The sequence below is a fragment of the Taudactylus pleione genome, unplaced genomic scaffold (assembly GCF_031769625.1).
Source record: "Taudactylus pleione unplaced genomic scaffold, aTauple2 ptg000012l, whole genome shotgun sequence".
In the NCBI taxonomy this organism is placed as follows: domain Eukaryota; kingdom Metazoa; phylum Chordata; class Amphibia; order Anura; family Myobatrachidae; genus Taudactylus; species Taudactylus pleione.
In genome coordinates, this window is record NW_028284415.1 from 19980186 (window position 1) to 19999200 (window position 19015).

The 19015-nt window shown below is 44.8% G+C and overlaps 1 protein-coding gene across 4 annotated transcripts in view; it reads right to left on the reverse strand.

Annotated features, from left to right (window-relative positions):
• The window catches only part of HEXD (hexosaminidase D), a 34755-nt gene that overhangs the window by 15362 nt on the left and 378 nt on the right, over positions 1–19015 (reverse strand). For 2 of the 4 annotated variants that reach the window (XM_088468917.1, XM_088468900.1), the window contains exons 2-7: positions 14848–14965; positions 11688–11797; positions 6205–6292; positions 5963–6127; positions 5678–5861; positions 3626–3697 (exon numbers count right to left, since the gene is read on the reverse strand). In XM_088468917.1, the coding sequence (XP_088325043.1) occupies positions 3626–3697; positions 5678–5861; positions 5963–6127; positions 6205–6292; positions 11688–11797; positions 14848–14922 (694 nt within the window). In that variant the 5' untranslated portion in view covers positions 14923–14965. Of the gene's footprint in view, positions 1–3625; positions 3698–5677; positions 5862–5962; positions 6128–6204; positions 6293–11687; positions 11798–14847; positions 14966–18817; positions 18862–18892; positions 18995–19015 lie in introns of those variants that run through there. The other 2 variants (XM_088468909.1, XM_088468893.1) reach the window with 2 other exon arrangements.

Below are 19015 nucleotides of genomic sequence, written 5' to 3' on the forward strand. Positions count from 1 at the left end.
TTTGAGGGTTATTACATCCAAATCAGGTGAACGGTGTAGGAATTACAACGGTTTCTATATGTGCCTCCCACTTTTTAAGGGGCCCAAAGTAATGGGACAAACTAAACAATAATAAATCTAACTTTCACTTTTTAATACTTTGTTGCAAATCCTTTGCAGGCAATTACAGCCTGAAGTCTGGAACGCATAGACATCACCAGACGCTGGGTTTCATCCCTTGTGATGCTCTGCCAGGCCTCTACTGCAAATGTCTCAGTTCCTGATTGTTCTTGGGGCATTTTCCCTTCAGATTTGTCTTCATCAAGTGAAATGCATGCTCAATCGGATTCAGGTCAGGGGATTGACTTGGCCATTGCATAACATTCCACTTTTTAGCCTTAAAAAACTATTTGGTTGCTTTTGCAGTATGCTTCGGGTCATTGTCCATATGCACTGTGAAGCGCTGTCCAATGAGTTCTGAAGCATTTGACTGAATATGAGCATATAATATTGCCCGAAACACTTCAGAATTCATTCTGCTGCTTTTGTCAGCAGTCACATCATCAATAAATACAAGGGAACCAGTTCCATTGGCAGCCATACATGCCCACGCCATGACACTACCACCACCATGCTTCACTTATGAGGTGGTATGTTTTGGATCATGAGCAGTTCCTTTCCTTCTCTTCTCTTCCCATCGCTCTGGTACAAGTTGATCTTTGTCTCATCTGTCAATAGGATGTTGTTCCAGAACTGTAATGGCTTTTTTAGATGTTGTTTGGCAAACTCTAATCTGGACTTCCTGTTTTTGTGGCTCACCAATGGTTTGCATCTTGTGGTGAACCCTCTTTATTCACTCTTGTGAAGTCTTCTCTTGATTGTTGACTTTGACACATATACATCTACCTCCTGGAGAGTGTTCTTGATTTGGCCAACTGTTGTGAAGGGGTTTTTCTTCACCAGGGAAATAATTATTTTGTCATCCACCACAGTTGTTTTCCGTGGTCTTCCGGGTCTTTTGCTGTTGCTGAGCTCTCCGGTGCGTTCTTTCTTTTTAAGAATGTTCCAAACAGTTGATTTGGCCACACCTATTGTTTTTGCTATCTCTCTGATGGGTTTATTTTGATTTTTCAGCCTAATGATGGCTTGCTTCACTGATAGTGACAGCTCTTTGGATCTCATATTGAGAGTTGACAGCAACTGATTTGAAATGCAAATGTCACACCTAGAATCAACTCCAGACCTTTTACCTGCTTAATTGATAATGAAATAACGAGGGAATAGCCCACACCTGTCCATGAAATAGCTTTTGAGTTGATAGTCCCATTACTTTTGGCCCCTTAAAAAGTGGGAGGCACATATTGAAACTGTTGTAATTCCTACACCGTTCACCCGATTTGGATGTAATTACCCTCAAATTAAATCTGAAAGTCTGCAGTTAAAGCACATATTGTTTGTTTCATTTCAAAACCATTGTGGTGGTGAATAGAGGCCAAAATCTGAAAATTCTGTCAATGTCCCAATATTTATGGACCTGACTGTATAATACTGCTATATTAATTATATATTCAATTAAGATGTATGCCTGTTATTGTGGTGTGTAGCATTATTTATTCTTTATATTTATTATTTATCTACATTTTTATTTGCTAAAGCTATACATTAACACCAGTGCCATAGCAGCTCTTGAGCATGTGACGTTATGATGTCACAACGAGGGTGCAGGGCTGCTGAGACCAAGTAGACGAACGCCTCAAATATCCGACTGACAATTCAGGCGGTGGCTTTCTAGGCTGCAGGATGCTGTTCTGGGCACCCTGCATGCTAAATACAGGTGTCATCAGGCAGCAATGGTACTGCCCCCTAGGCGGCGGCACTGCTAGCCCACCCTTAGATAATGTCCTTCTAATTAACACTAAAATAGTTATTTGCTAAGTATTATTTTAAGTTTATTCAACATATTTATAAACTTGATTATGTATTTAACATTTATTTTCTATAAACATACATATTTAGTTAGCATTAAACACATTCTCTATATAGTAAATTTTTCTTTTCTTTAGTGCATATTCATAATTGTTGCATTTTTACTCCGTATGTTACATAAGAAGTATATAAGAATTCAGATGTATAACAAGTTTAAAAAGCCAAAGAAAATAGTGGATACAGTTAAAAAATAACAAAATAGTGGGAGAAATAGGACACTGTCACCTCCTACCTTGCTGACTGCTCCTTCTCTGTTTCTACCTCTGGTTCCACCTCCCCCCAATCCATCCTTACCGTGGGTATCCCCCAGGGTTCTGTCCTTGGGCCTCTACTCTTTTCTCTGTACACCTCCTCTCTGGGTGAACTCATTTGTTCCTTTGGCCTCCTGTATCACCTCTATGCTGATGACACTCAACTCTACCTCTCCACTCCTGATATCTCCCCTTCCCTCCTCTCACAGGTGTCCAGTTGCCTCTCTGCCATTTCATCCTGGATGTCCAAGCGCTTTCTCAAACTCAACATGGCCAAAACTGAACTCATTGTCTTCCCTCCATCTAGAGTCTCCTTCCCTTCTGACCTCTCTATCACTTTCCAAAACACCACTATCTCCTCTGTTCCCCAACTCCGCTGCCTGGGAGTCATTCTTGACTCTTCCCTCTCCTTCACCCCCTACATGCAATCTCTTGCCCTATCATGTCGGTTCCAGCTTCGCAACATCGCTTGCATCCGACCCTTCCTCTCCTGGGATGCCACCAAAACCATTGTCCACTCACTGATCATCTCTCACATCGACTACTGCAACCTTCTCACCGGACTCCCCTGCTCCTCTCCAATCTGTACTCAACGCTGCAGCTAGACTTACCTTCCTCTCCCGTCGCTCCACATCTGCCTCCCCTCTCTGCCAAATCCCTTCACTGGCTCCCTTACTCTACAGAATCTGTTTCAAACTCCTAACCATCACTTACAAGGCCCTCTCCAACTCCACAGCTCCCTACATCCAACCTCTTCTCCTTACACACTCCCTCCCGCCCTCTTCGGTCGGCCAATAACTGCCACCTTTGCCTCCCCTCTGGTTATCACATCTCATTCCAGAATCCAAGAATTCTCCCATGCTGCCTCCCACCATTGGAATGATCTCACTTGTTCCGTCAGACTATCTGCACCCCGATCACCCGTACACACTTGCCGATGGACAGATATATCTGCAGACATATGTGTTCATTGGCTGTGCAGCACAGCCAATGCGATATGTCTGTGAACGACGTTGTTCACAGACATATCGTCTGTACACACTGGCCGACGGGGGCACGAATTATTGGCCGATCAGTTGATCTGGCAATATATATCGGCCAGTGTGTACCCAGCATAAGGAACAGAGGTTATGGCTAGACATCCCTTTTCCCGGTACTTTGCTCTCTGCAATCACAGTGCTAAGAATGCTAGAATTTTCCAAGCTGGTAAGTGCATTCAAGGTGGACGTTTCACACTACTGTCATTTTAATTGACACTTGCTGTTTGTAGCAAATGTAAGCTACAGGTTTTCTATACACCTCTTATTTGTAGTATTAATACTATGCCCCATTTTCATAAAAAAAAACTATCTGTATCTCTCTTTATGGCTGCATCTACCAGATATTATATTCCTATATATTCCACATACTTCTGTTGTCAACATCCAGGTTTGGTGTGTAGTCCCAGATCATAGGCTCCACCAGCTGGGCCACTCCAGATTCTAAGGGAGACAGCAATTACTTGTTGAAGAAGTATAAATACTGGACATCAATGTCTACATGCTTAAAGAGACGTAAATACAGTGGACCTAAACATTACTTTTACTTAAAATGCTTCACACATAAAATATCCCTTGCTGTATGAGCTGCAAAGAGCATTCATGAACATACCACATATGTAACGGTTTACAGAACTAAGAAGTTATGTAAGACAAAGGTTTGCCTAAAATAGCTTATAAGAGAATACTGTAACTTGCAGTGAGGTAGAGGACACTGTAACATACAGTATTTCAACTTCTGTCATGGTTTGGAAACTATACATTACTAAATGTTACAGAAGGGGGGAATTAAATAATTACTTTTAAGACTGTACATTAAATAATGTTTTGACAAGTTATGTACTGAAACACAAGTACTTTTTTTGGTTTGGAAACGGCAGGTTTGCACTGATCTTTCTGAGCAAGTGCGTTGTAGTCTTTATGATCTTTCTGAGCAACTGCCGTAGTCTTTCCAATAAAAACCTAAAACCACTCCGCTGCAGTATACCTTTCCATGCCCTAATACTCACACACCTATGACCAGGGGAGTAGCGTGTAGCCAGGGTGCCCGGAACACGTGCGGGAAACGGCGGCCCCCCCTCTCAAGTGTTCCAGGGAGGAGGCAGGTCCATATGGGATTAATGTAAAATAAAAATAAAGATTAGGGGCAGCCCCCTGTGCCCCAGGAGAGGAACCCCTTATGCAGGCCTCCAGTAGTGCTCCCAGTAGTGATCCCCCCTATGCAGTGCCCCTTATACAGTGCCCTAAGTAGTGCTCCCCCCCTGTGCAGTGCCCCCAGTAGTAAGCCCCTTATATAGTGCCCCAGTAGCAGTCCACCCCCCATGCAGTGCCCCCGATAGTGGTAACCCTTATGCAGTACCCCTTAAATAGTGGCCCCAGTTGTAGTCTCCCCCCTATGCAGTACCCCCAGTATTGCCCTTTATATAGAACCCCCAGCAGTGGTCCCCTGATGCAGTGCCCCCACTGGTAGTCCCCTTCCCCCCCATGCATGCCCCCAGTAGTAGTCCCCTCCCCTTGTAGTGCCACTAGTAGCAGTCCCCCCCTTGTAGTTCCCCTAGTAGTAGTCCCCCCTTGTAGTGCCCCCAGTAGTAGTCCCCCCCCATTTAGTGCCCCCAGTAGTGGTCTCCCCCTTGTAGTGCCCCCAGCAGTAGTCCCCCCCCCTTGTAGTGCCCCCAGTAGTGGTCTCCCCCCCGGTAGACACACGTAATTAAAAAAAAAAAAAAAACACTTACCTGAATCCCCGCACCCGCCGCTCCTCCGTCTGTCCTACCAGGCCGGCCTGCTCTGCATTATGGGAGAGACGTCATGACGTCTCTCCCATTACCCGATGCAGGAGCCGGAAGATGGAGCGGCTCTGGCAGTGGGCGCAGCAGCAGTCAGTGAGAGTCTGACAGACTCTCATTGGCTGCTACTTAAAACAAACACACAGCTGCCGGCGCTGCCGGCTGTGTGTTTGTCAGTCACTGTGTAGCGCTGTCAGCGCTAAACGCGCAGTGCAGGCAGCTGTGTCACAGAGACACAGACTGCCCACGGCCCGCATGGTGCTGCGGCCCGGGGGGCACATGGCACCCTGCCCCCCGGCCCAGCCCGCCTCTGCCTATGACACCTTGGTGGACTTACCTTTCCCAAAACATTACCTGAGTGGTGGTGGCCAGTTGGCCAGTGAACAGACATATGGCAGAAACAAAACTGAGAGGAACAATAGAAGGAGAACTTCAGCAGGCACAAGGAGGCAGTGGAGGAACACAGCCAGGGATTGCAAGATAAATGCTCATGTGCAACTCTATTTGCAATCAAATTGGAAGGAATTACCTAAAAATCAGTCATCTATTATTACGTTACTCCTGAAGCCAGTTCACCATCATTATTGGTGGAAAACTGCTTTTTTCATCACCAAATGATTATGTAACCACATATACTAACCTGTCAGTGTCTGGGGACATGCCTCGCGTAGCATGTCATCCCACGCAATAGGCTTGATACCAGGATAAGATGAAACTACATGTGAGGCCACTTTCTTCAGGTGCGATAGAAAGAGCTTTTCTACAGAGTGGCCATTTTCAGAAAGATACTTCTTGGACTCCTCTCCTTCCCCAAGATAATAAACCTAAATGTGGGGAGGCAATAGTTTCTGGTCTGAATATCTGCACATCACTGAACCAAACTATACTGTTAGTGCCACATTTCCTGTGTCTTGTACCACTGTACCTCATCAGAGCCAATATGAAGCCAATGAACCTCAGGGTGAAGCTCCATCACCTGTCTTATCATGGCTCGGAGAAGCTTGTGGGATTCTTCCTTGTGGGGGTTCAAACTGTTCGGGTACATTGGGACCTCTCTCAGGTGGGAAAACTCATTGTGCTTCAGAACGAACTGCAAATGACAAGACAGTGCCAATATTAGTACTTGTATAGCCCATAAAAAGAACACTTCCAAATCCAATGTTTTACCTCCATGTGGCCAAATGTTTGTATGAGTGGAATAACTTCTAAGTGGTGGAGCTGTGCCAGCCTCAATATCTCTCGGATCTCCTGAGGGCTGGAAGGACACAAGCAATTTAAACATAGTTATTTTAACAATAGGTCTTCTTCCCCACACCATGAAGGTCCTATGCCATGTAACCCTACAGTTCGGAAGTGACTCGTCCCCACCAGCAGCTCATGGCTTGACATTAGGAGAAGTTGGGTAGAAGTCAATGGGAATGAGTGGGTGCTGAGGCTAGAACTATAACCTCCATAAACAACTACTCAATGACCACAGGGCCTGATTCAGAGCCGCTTGCAAAAAGCGAGCGCTCACTCTGAATCAGGACGGCCGCATGTTTTTTTTAGTTCGGCCTCCTGGCCGCTCGCTAAGCTGTGGGTGACCACCCACAGCTTTAGTGAGCGTCCAGATGATGGTCACGATGGTCGCGACCATCGGGCTTGCGACGAGACCTTTGAGGTAGGGTCTCGTCCGTCGCAAGCCCCAGTGAGCTTCCGGCTCCAATAGAGCCGGAAGCTCACCACTGACATCACTCGTGATGTCAGTGGGGCCGCCCCCAAATGGCAGGCGTTCCTTTGGGAACACCTCCGTTTGGCCAGCCACCCCCCCGACACGCCTACCAAACGGGGCGAGCTATCGATCAACATCGACAGCCACCCCTTTTGGATGCGAGCGCCGGAGCGAGTGATTTCTCGCTCGCTCCGGGGCTCGCATGCGCACTTGCCTGGCCATCGACCCGCTTGCGAGCGGGTCTGAATCAGGCCCACAGTGCACTTTCCTACTTCTCCTGCACCAATGATGCTGTTTCAAGCAGCCAATTACAGTGCACCAGTGCAGGAACATATAACATACTGTGCTACTAATGGAACCTATACCAAAATGGATACTCATCAAAAAAGAAAATAACATAGAAAAGAGTTTTGGCACTGCAAACTAAAGACCCACAATGCCTTACTATGTCTGAAACATGTTCAATTCACTGTGATATTACTAAATGGGAATATGCACAAAAGTAGTCCGGGAAAAATAGCTGGTGGTCGCCTGTTATACCTCCAAATAAAAGAAGTAAAAGCAAACTGCTCAGCAGAGAAAACTGTATTTAAATGAGATGTAGTCAGGATGTCAACACTGTAATGTCAACTTCAGAATATCGACATGTTCATCTAACATATCCACACCGACATAATGTCGACATGTTCAAAATGTCGACATTATGAATAAGGACAGTAAGAATATCAACACATGAAATTAGGGTTAGGTTGCAATTAGGGTAAGGCTAAAATAGAATTGTCGACATTATGACTGCCGATATTCAGAACGTCGACATGTTCTACCACATCCGCTTGAAACGGTTCACGTAAAAACAATATTACATTATCAGTGTATACAGGGGATTATCCTCACTATGTTTATATAAATAATACAAAACACATAGGGCATTAATCACCCATGATCAAGTATGAATCCTCAATTCTCTTGATACATAAGATACCATATATAGATATATATATATATATATATATATATATATATATACACACACAGTCAGGTGCATAAATATTGGGACATTGACAGAATTCTCATATTTTGGCCTCTTTTCACCACCACAATGGCTTTGAAATGAAACAAACAAGATGTGCTTTACCTGCAGACTTTCAGATTTAATTTGAGGGTAATTACATCCAAATCAGGTGAATGGTGTAGGAATTACAACGGTTTCTATATGTGCCTCCCACTTTTTAAGGGGCCAAAAGTTATGCTGGCCATACACGCTGCAATTATCGGGACGATCCGCCCGATATCGGCGGATCGCCGCGATAATTGCAGCGTGGGGGGGCGACCGAGGGTTAAATCTTGCTCAGTCGGGCATGCTAGATTGTCCAGCATGCCCGTCCGATGCGATATTTCCCGGGAAACTGTCGGCCGCATCGGGCAGGGTATGCACAGTGCAGCCGACAGACAGACATTTCCTGTGTTCCTTCCTAGGGAAGGAAGAGGGAAATGACTCCTCCCCCAGGGGCGGAGCGCGGATGTCGGGCTATACACTGTGAGATTTCTCTCACAGTGTATGCCGCGGACATCTGCGGCTGGCAGCGGGCCAGATAAAATGTCTGTCGGTCTGACAGACATTTTATCTGGCAGTGTATGCCCAGCATAATGGGTCTATCAACTCAAAAGCTGTTTCATGGACAGGTGTGGGCTATTCCCTCGTTATTTCATTATCAATTAAGCAGGTAAAATGTCTGGAGTTGATTCTAGGTGTGACATTTACATTTCGAATTAGTTGCTGTCGACTCTCAATATGAGATCCAAAGAGCTGTCACTATCAGTGAAGGAAGCCATCATTAGGCTGAAAAATCAAAACAAACCCATCAGGGAAATAGCAAAAACATTAGGTGTGGGCAAATCAACTGTTTGGAACATTCTTAAAAGAAAGAACGCACCGGAGAGCTCAGCAACACCAAAAGACCCGGAAGACCATGGAAAACAACTGTGGTGGATTACAGAAGAATTATTTCTCTGGTGAAGAAAAACCCCTTCACAACAGTTGGCCAAATCAAGAACACTCTCCAGGAGGTAGGTGTATATGTGTCAAAGTCAACAATCAAGAGAAGACTTCACAAGAGTGAATATAGAGGGTTCACCACAAGATGTAAACCATTGGTGAGCCACAAAAACAGGAAGACCAGATTAGAGTTTACCAAACAACATCTAAAAAAGCCATTACAGTTCTGGAACAACATCCTATGGACAGATGAGACAAAGATCAACTTGTACCAGAGTGATGGGAAGAGAAGAGTATGGAGAAGGAAAGGAACTGCTCATGATCCAAAACATACCACCTCATCAGTGAAGCATGGTGGTGGTAGTGTCATGGCGTGGGCATGTATGGCTGCCAATGGAACTGGTTCCCGTGTATTTATTAATGATGTGACTGCTGACAAAAGCAGCAGAATGAATTCTGAAGTGTTTCGGGCAATATTATATGCTCAAATTCAGTCAAATGCTTCAGAACTAATTGGACGGAGCTTCACAGTGCAGATGGACAATGACCCAAAGCATTCTGCAAAAGCAACCAAAGAGATTTTTAAGGCTAAAAAGTGGAATGTTATGCAATGGCCAAGTCAATCCCCTGACCTGAATCCGATTGAGCATGCATTTCACTTGATGAAGACAAAACTGAAGGGAAAATGCCCCAAGAACAAGCAGGAACTGAAGACATTTGCAGTAGAGGCCTGGCAGAGCATCACCAGGGATGAAACCCAGCGTCGGGTGATGTCTATGCGTTCCAGACTTCAGGCTGTAATTGCCTGCAAAGGATTTGCAACAAAGTATTAAAAAGTGAAAGTTAGATTTAGGATTGTTTAGTTTGTCCCATTACTTTTGGCCCCTTAAAAAGTGGGAGGCACATATAGAAACCGTTGTAATTCCTACACCGTTCACCTTATTTGGATGTAATTACCCTCAAATTAAATCTGAAAGTCTGCAGTTAAAGCACATCTTGTTTGTTTCATTTCAAAGCCATTGTGGTGGTGAATAGAGGCCAAAATATGAAAATTCTGTCAATGTCCCAATATTTATGCACCTGACATATATATATATATATATATATATATAACTGTATGTGTGTATATATATATACTCACAGTATATATAAAATCAAATGTCCTGACTGACTCACTGACTCATCAATGCCCAGCCCAAACCCCTGGACCTAGAAAAATTAAAATTGGGGAGTATATTCCTACCATGACGTAGGAATAAGGGGGGTGGAAAGGGCTAAAATGTTTCCTCACCCTGTACAATGTCCTGTCTGACTGACTCATCGTGCCTGCAGCACAGTTCAGAAATCAAACACCAACTGTCACCCAAAGTGCTGCCAAACATCACTGGCAGTGGGTGTGGCTCCCCTATTTAAATAGTGAGGGAAGGGAATGTGTTACTACAGAGGTGAGAGGGGGGAATGTGTTACAACAGCAGTGAGAGAGGAATGTGTTACTATAGAGGTGAGGGAGGGCAATGTGTTACCACACAGGTGAGGGAGGGGACTGTCGATGTGTTACAACATGGGTGAGGGAGGGAAATGTGTTACTACAGAGGTGAGGGAGGCTAATGTGTTACTACAGAGACAAGGGAGTGGAATGTGTTAGTACACAGGTGAAGGAAGGTAATGTCTTACATAGCAGTGACGTATTACTATACAGCTGAAGGATTAATGTGTTACTGGAGTGGTGAGATGAAAATGGAAACAGTAATTATATAAGTTCTACCCGGGAAAAACCAGGTACATCAGCTAGTTATGTTTAAGCAAAAAACAAATAATGGAACAGTGATGCTGAATTCTAAAAGAACTGTTTAAGTAGTTTTTTTTATTTTTTTAATACATTTTATTATCTTGTCACAATAATCAAGGGATGGGTTACACAAAGAATAGGGATAGAAAGAGGTTAGGACTAGCATGATCATGTTCTTATATTTATACATATCATATCAGCATTAGGCTTATATCCATGGTTAGCATAACCTGTATAACATATGACCAAAAAATAAACAAACTTTGGGTGATCTGTGGGCTAAAGAAGCTGCTAGCCACATATGAGATGAGAGACAGATAGTGCACCTTAGTAAGGGGGTTAGTATAGTTTATAGTACAAAGAATATAGTATAGTTATAGTATAGTAGGGAGGGATCATAGAAGAGAATGTTGGTGCTGCAACCTTTGTTACGAGGGATTAAATTATAAAGCCTGGAAAACAGGCCCCATTATATTCAGTCAGGACAATCATTTGCATGCGCTCCATGAGGGAAAACTTGCCATATTCTATTAAAAAGAGCTGTGAATAGGCAGTCATACAATAACGTGTAGCCAATAAGATCACCAGAATTATCATTGGAGCGCAAAGTATTTCAGGACATCAGTTGGCTGATCTTGTGGGAGGAAGAGACCTGTTCACTTGTGTGATTATGTTAATGAGGACGGGGCTGCATGTGACAGGAAAAGTTTCATGAGTGTGAAGGGAAATAAGAGATAAGCATGCAGCCACAGACAGATAATTGAATAGTGGAAGGAGCAAAGGTCCCCAAATTGCTGTGTACAGGAATTACCACATATATAATTAAGAACAAACATCAGCTATAAAACTGCACCCCTCCCTCGCAGTATCAGAAATATCTGAAGCAATATTTAATTAACTGTCGCTATTAACAAATATAAATATAAGTTTAGTTATGTGTTATTTGTTCATACATTTGTGTAAGGTGTTGATGAAAGTAGGTAACGGTTACACAAGTATACCAGCTGCAGTAGAAAGGCATGGTAAGATTGAGTATAGTTGTTATTCAAGCTTCTTATATGATAAATACATGTTATGGTTGGAGTTGTCCTTTAGAATCTGAAGTTATATATGAGTGTACAAACTGGAGTGTGAATGGTTTATTACACTCATACCTGTAGGCATGTGCAGCCCGCAGCTGGTGGAGCTCTCCATAGTATGGAAAGGTGTCCTCATACTCTATCAACAGCCCATTTGCTCCGAGGGCAGAGAAGAGAGGCAGGACCTAGGCAGGAAATGTAACCACTATTACATGCACAATACAAGATAAAGGCAATCAAGTAACAGGAGACAGGAAAAGTAAATATGACACATGTTTAAATGTTCACACTAGTATATTACATAAACACTTTTTTGATCGATCTGATCTATAGTGCTTATTTACTTGTACAGTACACTGCATGGCTCAAAACAATCAAACAGGGCAGTAACTATGCGCCACAGGGCAGGGTGCACTACACAGCGGCACCTGTCAATTTTCTGTTTACACTAATTCTCACTTCCTATTTTTTTATCCCTGGCATCTCCTGGCCGCCTCTATCTCCTCCCTGGCCAACTCCAAGTCCTGGGTATTACTGGTAAAAAATGTGTGATTTAAAATAAAGGATAATGTAACTGAATGACAAGGAGCTGAAAGTGTGCCGTGTGGGAAGAGGCAAAATACTGTACCATGTGCTTTCTCTGGGCCAGAACTTGTGGAACTGTCTAACAGGCCGGGGTGGGGGAGGAAAATGGGGGGGGGGCCCTGTCTGTTCACAATTTCTGATGGCAGCCCTGAACCCAACCACCGATTCCCGACCCAGGTGTTACCAGTAAATCTTGAGTATTCTTGCCGTTAAGAGATCAGCTGCCAGCGCAGGGTACATACATGGAACTCCCCGCCGCTGATATTTGCTGCATATATACTACAAGCAGCACTCTTTCTATAACTTCAGTTGGTGATCTACACCCCAGGCTTGTGCATGGCTGTTCTAATGGACAAATTCTGCTGCTGGTGCAGCTTCTCCAGTGCTCTCCTACATCTAGAGCTGGTGAGTTATACTACATAATTATTGTGTATCATCACTGCAGCCATTGGATTCACACTGTATTTGGCAGTGACACCTAAATAACAGTAGTACAAAGGGATTGGTACCCCTTCATCATCGTGTGGGACATATCAGATTTGTAATTCCCCTTCCCCATGAGGCCATGCCCCCTTTTTCTGGCACACCTCTTATATACCTCTTTGAAATGCTCTTTCTGGCCCAGGGCACCAAAAAGTCCAGTTACGGCTCTGCAATCAAATAATGCAAATTTTTACCTATTTTACTTACAAATACACTAAAACTCAACTCAACATTTTTATTCCACTTCTAAAAGCTACAGTGCCTGGTATATTATTTATTTTGGAATTTTTTAGCGTAGATGCTGCATCTGTCCACCCAATTTCTCCCCTTGTCCTGTGCAAGCTTCCACCCTTCCACAAATGGAAGCATCTTGCTCTGTAAACCTGTGATTTGGGGGTTATCGTGGCACAAAGCGGGAACAAAGCTGACTCATACCCCTTTCACATTGAAAATGAAATTACCGGGAAATTAATTTTTACCCGGTAATTTTCTAAACAGGGAATTTTTCCCTGTGTGAAAGGGCCATCCCGGGACTAAATTCCCGGGTCTCCGACCATGGCTTTTTGCAGGGTCGGAGACCCAGGAATTTAGACCCGGGATGACCCTTTCACACAAGCAAAAATCCCAGGTTTTTTAGAAAATTACCAGGTAAAAGTGAATTACAAGTGATTTCATTTTCAGTGTTTAAGGGGTATCAGACAGAAAATGGCAAAAAACCTGGCATGCAAAAGCCGGGTAAAAGCCGGGTTTTTTGCCATTTTCTGTCTGAAAGTGGTATCAGCAATGTGCCTTGCCTGCTTCGTGCTACAAATATATCACCTGCATTGTGTGCAGACAATAGTTCAGTTTAACTAAGACATATGTAAAGCTACAGGTGGTACACCTATAATGGTCCCAGGCAGACCTAGGGGGCCCAGTGGCCCCAATGATCACGACATGTGTCGGATTCTGTGAATCAGAAGCAGTTCTTGGCCAGGATCATTGGTGTCTGCAGCAGGGATTAATTATGAAGTAGGTACTTGCCCTGGGCAGGATCAGTTTTCCTGGCTTCCACGTGGCCTCGGCAGTTGCCCAACACTAGCTCTCCTCCTCTCTTCTCCTTCTATACACCTCCCTGCTCTTACTGGCCAGGAACAGTGTGTACTGTGCCTCGTGCAGAACATAATGTAGCTGTGGTGCAGTGTAAAACTTCCCATTGTGTCCCTCTACACTCTTCTCCTATACAGTCTGGCCCCCTCTCCCCTTTATCAGTCTTGCTGCAGCCCTCCCCAGATTTGTAACTCTGCCATTTCCCCAAACCTATGCATATGACCCATCCCCATGTGTGTGCCTCTGTGTCCCTTTTCCCCATTTGTGCCCCTTCAATCCCACCTTATGACTGTGACTGCCGATCAGAAGTTGCATGGATGATTGGAGGAACAGCCGCGTCCAACCTCACATAAGGATGGCAGGTACGCAAGATTTTCTGTTACTCAATCACTAGGGCTTGTTTCTCACTTTCAAAAATGCTTTATTCCTTTTTAATCAGCTAAAGGTTTTAAAAATAATTTTTTTATTGAATATTTTACATTTACTCTTTAACTGTTAACTATATGTTGTTTTGGGATTGTTTGTGTCCAACTGTCTTCTGTTGTGTTGTTGTAGTTCTTGAAAAAGGTCTTATGGAGACAGACATGTCAAATCATTTATCAATGGATATGTAAGGAATAAATATTTTTTGCGGTTTCCAATACAAACCTTGGTAAGTGCCCCCCATTATACTTATTCGTTCTGCAACTCTGACGAAGTTGCAAAACTAAATAGTTTAGCAACCCCTATAGAAACCCATGGCTGCTGCTTTTGCGATTGAAAACTTGGGACTGATTTCTACTGCAGTCTCCCCTGGGGATGCTTGGAATTTTTCGATATCCTGTAAAGTTTCTTTTGATGGAGAGGTCTGAGGGGAATGGGGGGCGCATTGAGATTCATAGCATGCCCCTGCTCTGGGTGCCAGGGCTCAACCCTACACCTCTGTGTCCACCAGGCCTTTGGGGGGAAATCGAGCAAGTGGGGGGGCCTTGTCTTCTTTATTTATAATGAACCAAACAATTTCTAAAAGCAATGTCCTACAGGGAACTAGAGCATGGGCATAAAATAAAAGCATATCAGACAGAAAAAACACTGTTACCTCAGCAAGGTATGAGACCTTCGGGGGAGCTCCTTTCAGGTCTAAATGAACCAATGTTAAGTTGAAAGCCACCATTTCATCTCCACTGAGGCCACCATTGTCTGAGATTGCAAGCGGTCTACAGTATGAACAAAAAATGGTAACAATTACCAAAAGTATCCCTTTAAAAAAAAACATTTGATCACTTATTTTCTAAATTTTGACTACTGTTTATCTGCTTTACTCCTTTAAAAATAATATAGAGAGAGAGAGAGGGAGAGAGATTAAAGAAAAAAAACAGACTAGGTTGCTCCTGAAAAACAGCAACAGAGAAAAAGGAAACACATAATAAATAAGTGTACATGGCCTCTACATTAACATTTGCAGGTGTTCTGTTTTCAGAAATGTACAGAAGACTAATGTAAAGTCCCTATAATAAACATAATACATTGCTATTAGTTTAAATGCACACTGAGGGGGTCATTCAGACCCGGTCGCGAGCAGCAGTACGCTCGCAAGCGGGTTGATGTTCCCCACTGCGCATGACGGAGGGAGCTCCGTCGTGCGCATGTGCGAGACCCGGGGAGCGACGGGCTTTCCATCGCTCCGGGTCTCGCACCAAAGGGGCGTGCTGTCAATGTTGATTGACAGCACGCCCCCTTTGGTGGGCGTGTCGGGGGCGTGCCTGCCAGACGGAGGCGTTCCCATGGGAACGCCTACCGTCTGAAGCCGGCCCCACTGACATCACTAGTGATGTCAGTGGGAGTGTTTTTGGCTCTGATAGAGCCAAAATCACTCCAGGGCTTGTGGCAGGGAGACCCTACCGCAGGGTCTCCGTCGCAAGTCCGATGGTCGCGATGGTCAAGACTATCGCGACCATCTTTTTGGCCGCTCGCATATGCTGTGGGTGGTCACCCACAGCTATACGAGCGGCCAGGAGGCCGCTCCATTTTCATGGAGGAGGGCCCTGATTCAGAGCAAGCGCTCTGGTCAGAGCGTCCGGCTCTGGATCAGGCCCTGAGTGCATTCAGCTATTACTAAATGTGAATAATCAGTGGCGGATTTTGCCTAGGGGATGCGAATCTGCAGCCCCCCAGTAAAATCCGCCACCTCAGTGTAGTCAGTGCAGTCCATGACTGCACTCTCTGCAGTGGCTTCCTATTGGAAGCACCATTTGCAACTCATACACCACAAGCAATCTCAGGGGGAGGTGTCTCCTTCCCCTGGGACTGCCAGTTCACGCTGCTATTGCCGAGAGTGGCTTTCAGGAGGAAGCCGATACTCTGTCTTTCAGCCAACCCTACCTGTCTCTTAGGGGCTGCAGACGATGCATCCCTTTGGAAGCCGGTGAAAATGCGCATGTGCGTTTCCCCGCCGCAACTGTGCATGCGCCTCTCCCAGCGCCTGTCACATCGATTTTGCAGGCGCCGGGACCCGGCCAGTAGCTAATCCGATGGTGACCGGTGAGTCCCCCTCGGGGTGAGTCTTCTCGGCGGCGGCAGCCCCCTTCCTCTAAGAGAATAGGAGCTGCCGCATTTCATGTAGGACATCGCAGCCTGTAGTGATTTATAGGCAGTGCATGATTACGGTTTGCAGGGGTTCAATGTGGAAATACTCCCATCATCACAGATGTCTTAACACACTGTAGTGCCCCCAGTTCACATTATGCCACACACAAATTCCAGTTTACATATACCGGAGTGCCCCTCACTTATATCTTTTATACCAAAGTTCTGGGTCTGACCCGGGGTTGGAACAGAGTTCCAATCCGGATTAGAACCGGAACTTGCCCCTTTCATACTGCAGTGCCGACCCAGGATATTTCGGAGTCAGCTGCGTTCACACCGGCTCTTCCGGTGTTGCATTGGACACTTGGAGATGATGTCATCTCCAAGCGCCACTGAAGCCGGCCAATCGGGCGGCATGATCCGGGTCATTGTGACCCGGATCGTGCCGTTTACACTGCAGGGAGGCACGGGAATGACTCATGGCCAACCCTGCAAACTACCCGAGTTGGATCGTTGGATCCCCGGGTCCCTGGTGGATTCATTTACACCGACAAAATTCCCAGGTTGATGTGCATCAACTCAGGATTTTTAGGTCGGTGTAAAAGGGGTATAAGGTTGCAAGATCACCTCTTTAATAAGGGACACCTATGAATTATACAGGTTCTATGGCTAACTAAACCAGGTGAAATTAAGACTTGAATGCAGTCTCAGAATTTGTGTAATTCATAGATTTCCCTTATTAAAGAGATGAGATGGTAACCCTAACCACACATGGTTCATATAATTATGTGTGGGGTACCCTGTGCAACCTTTTTAAAGATTATTACCCAGTTACCAGTTTGCTGTACCAGAAATATGGATCAGGTGCCATGTAAAAATTAGAGATGTGTGGTTCGGTTTTACTTGGATATGTTCGGATCTCAAAATCTGCATCATATTGGCTATCCTGCTATCACGTGTTTTGGATTGTCAATAAGAGAAATCCGGACTAATCCGAACTTGCGACAATTTGGCGATAAGAACCGAATAAAACCGAACCCGCACATCTCTAGTAAAAACGTATAACCTGTATACCATATACCAGAGGTTCCCAAACTCGGTCCTCAAGCCACCCAAACGGTCCAGGTTTTAAGGATATCCATGGTTGAACACAGATGGTTAAATCTAGGTAAGTCACCTGTGGCCAAGCATGGTTATCCTGCAAACCTAGACCATTAGTGTGCCTTGAGGATCCAGTTTGGGAACCTCTACCATATTCTGTGCCTTGTACACTCATATAGAAACAGAGATGGGGCCTGGCAAATAATGCTATCCAGCCCATAGATTGTATAATGGAGATACACTATATGTTGAGTATATAAAGAGACCTTAAAGGGAATATTTATACAAATTACAAATGGCTTAACTATAAAAATTAAACTATCAGACTGCACCGGGGTTAGGGAACCATCCAATCCCAACATGTTTGGCGAAGTATACTGGGATTTGTAGTTCCACAGAAGCTGAAGACCCATATGCTGATCATACTTGCCTACTTTTGAAAAAGCTTTTCAGGGAGATTGTGAAACTAACACCTATGAGCGCGGCGGTAAATCGGGCGTGTATTGCTACATCTGAGAGGTGTCATAAAATTGACTTACATCCAAATGTAAACAAGTCCCAAAGCAGTCAGTAAGATCTACATGTTGATGAAAACACACTGATACTTTTCAGAAAATGCATGTAGCCATAGGGATCATTTTGCCTTATAACCAATGCAGGGAAATGATACTAATGACAGGGCCGCAACTAGGGGGGTGCCGGGAGGCTAGGTTGCTGCTCTTGTGGGTTTGGAGCCGCATCCCGGCTTTGAGAGGCACAGAGACACCGTCAGTCTAATGTGGTGCCGGTCGCAAGCCTATCAGTGATCGCGGACCAGCAGAGGCGGTCTGTGAGCTTCATTTGGTTCACGAACGGTGCCACACTACAATGGCGGCAGTACTGACAGTTCCCCAGCGTGTGGCAGTACTGTCCTGCGCCACCCCGAGCTCGCCCTCTGCACAGCCCTGGCAGGTAGGAGAAGGGAGCTGGGGTCTTACTGTGACTTAATGTAAAAAGGCCATACTGTGGTATAACGTGTAAGGGGCATTACTGTGGCATAATGTACAGTATATGGGGCATTACTGTGGCATAATGTTATAAGGGACATTAATGTGTAGCATAATGTGTTATAAGGGGCATTACTGTGTCACAAAACCACAAACCCTTTTTTTTTTTTTGGGGGGGGGGCAAATTATGGCCTTGCCCGGGGTGACAAAAATCCTAGTTTCAGCCCTGCTAATGATCCAATCTGAATGTACATATCTCTGTATTTTTTTATACATAACAGCTTCATAATGGGGGCAAGATGCAATCTGGGAGATCACTATACTCTTCAGGGAGACTGCTACTATTTCAGGGAGTCTCCCTGACAATCAGGGAGAGTTGGCAAGTATGATGCTGACCCATGCATGGGAAAGCCTGCTTTTGACTGTACGGGCATGCTGGGATTTATAGTTCGTTGCATAGCAGCAGATTACCCGTCCATGAGGCACACAGCCTGTGATTGTCATCGGTGCACTGGGCATAGATCAGGGACATGGGATCACTAGATAACCGTGAGGAAGACACAGTCACAGGGGGCTACGGGCACTAATAACAGG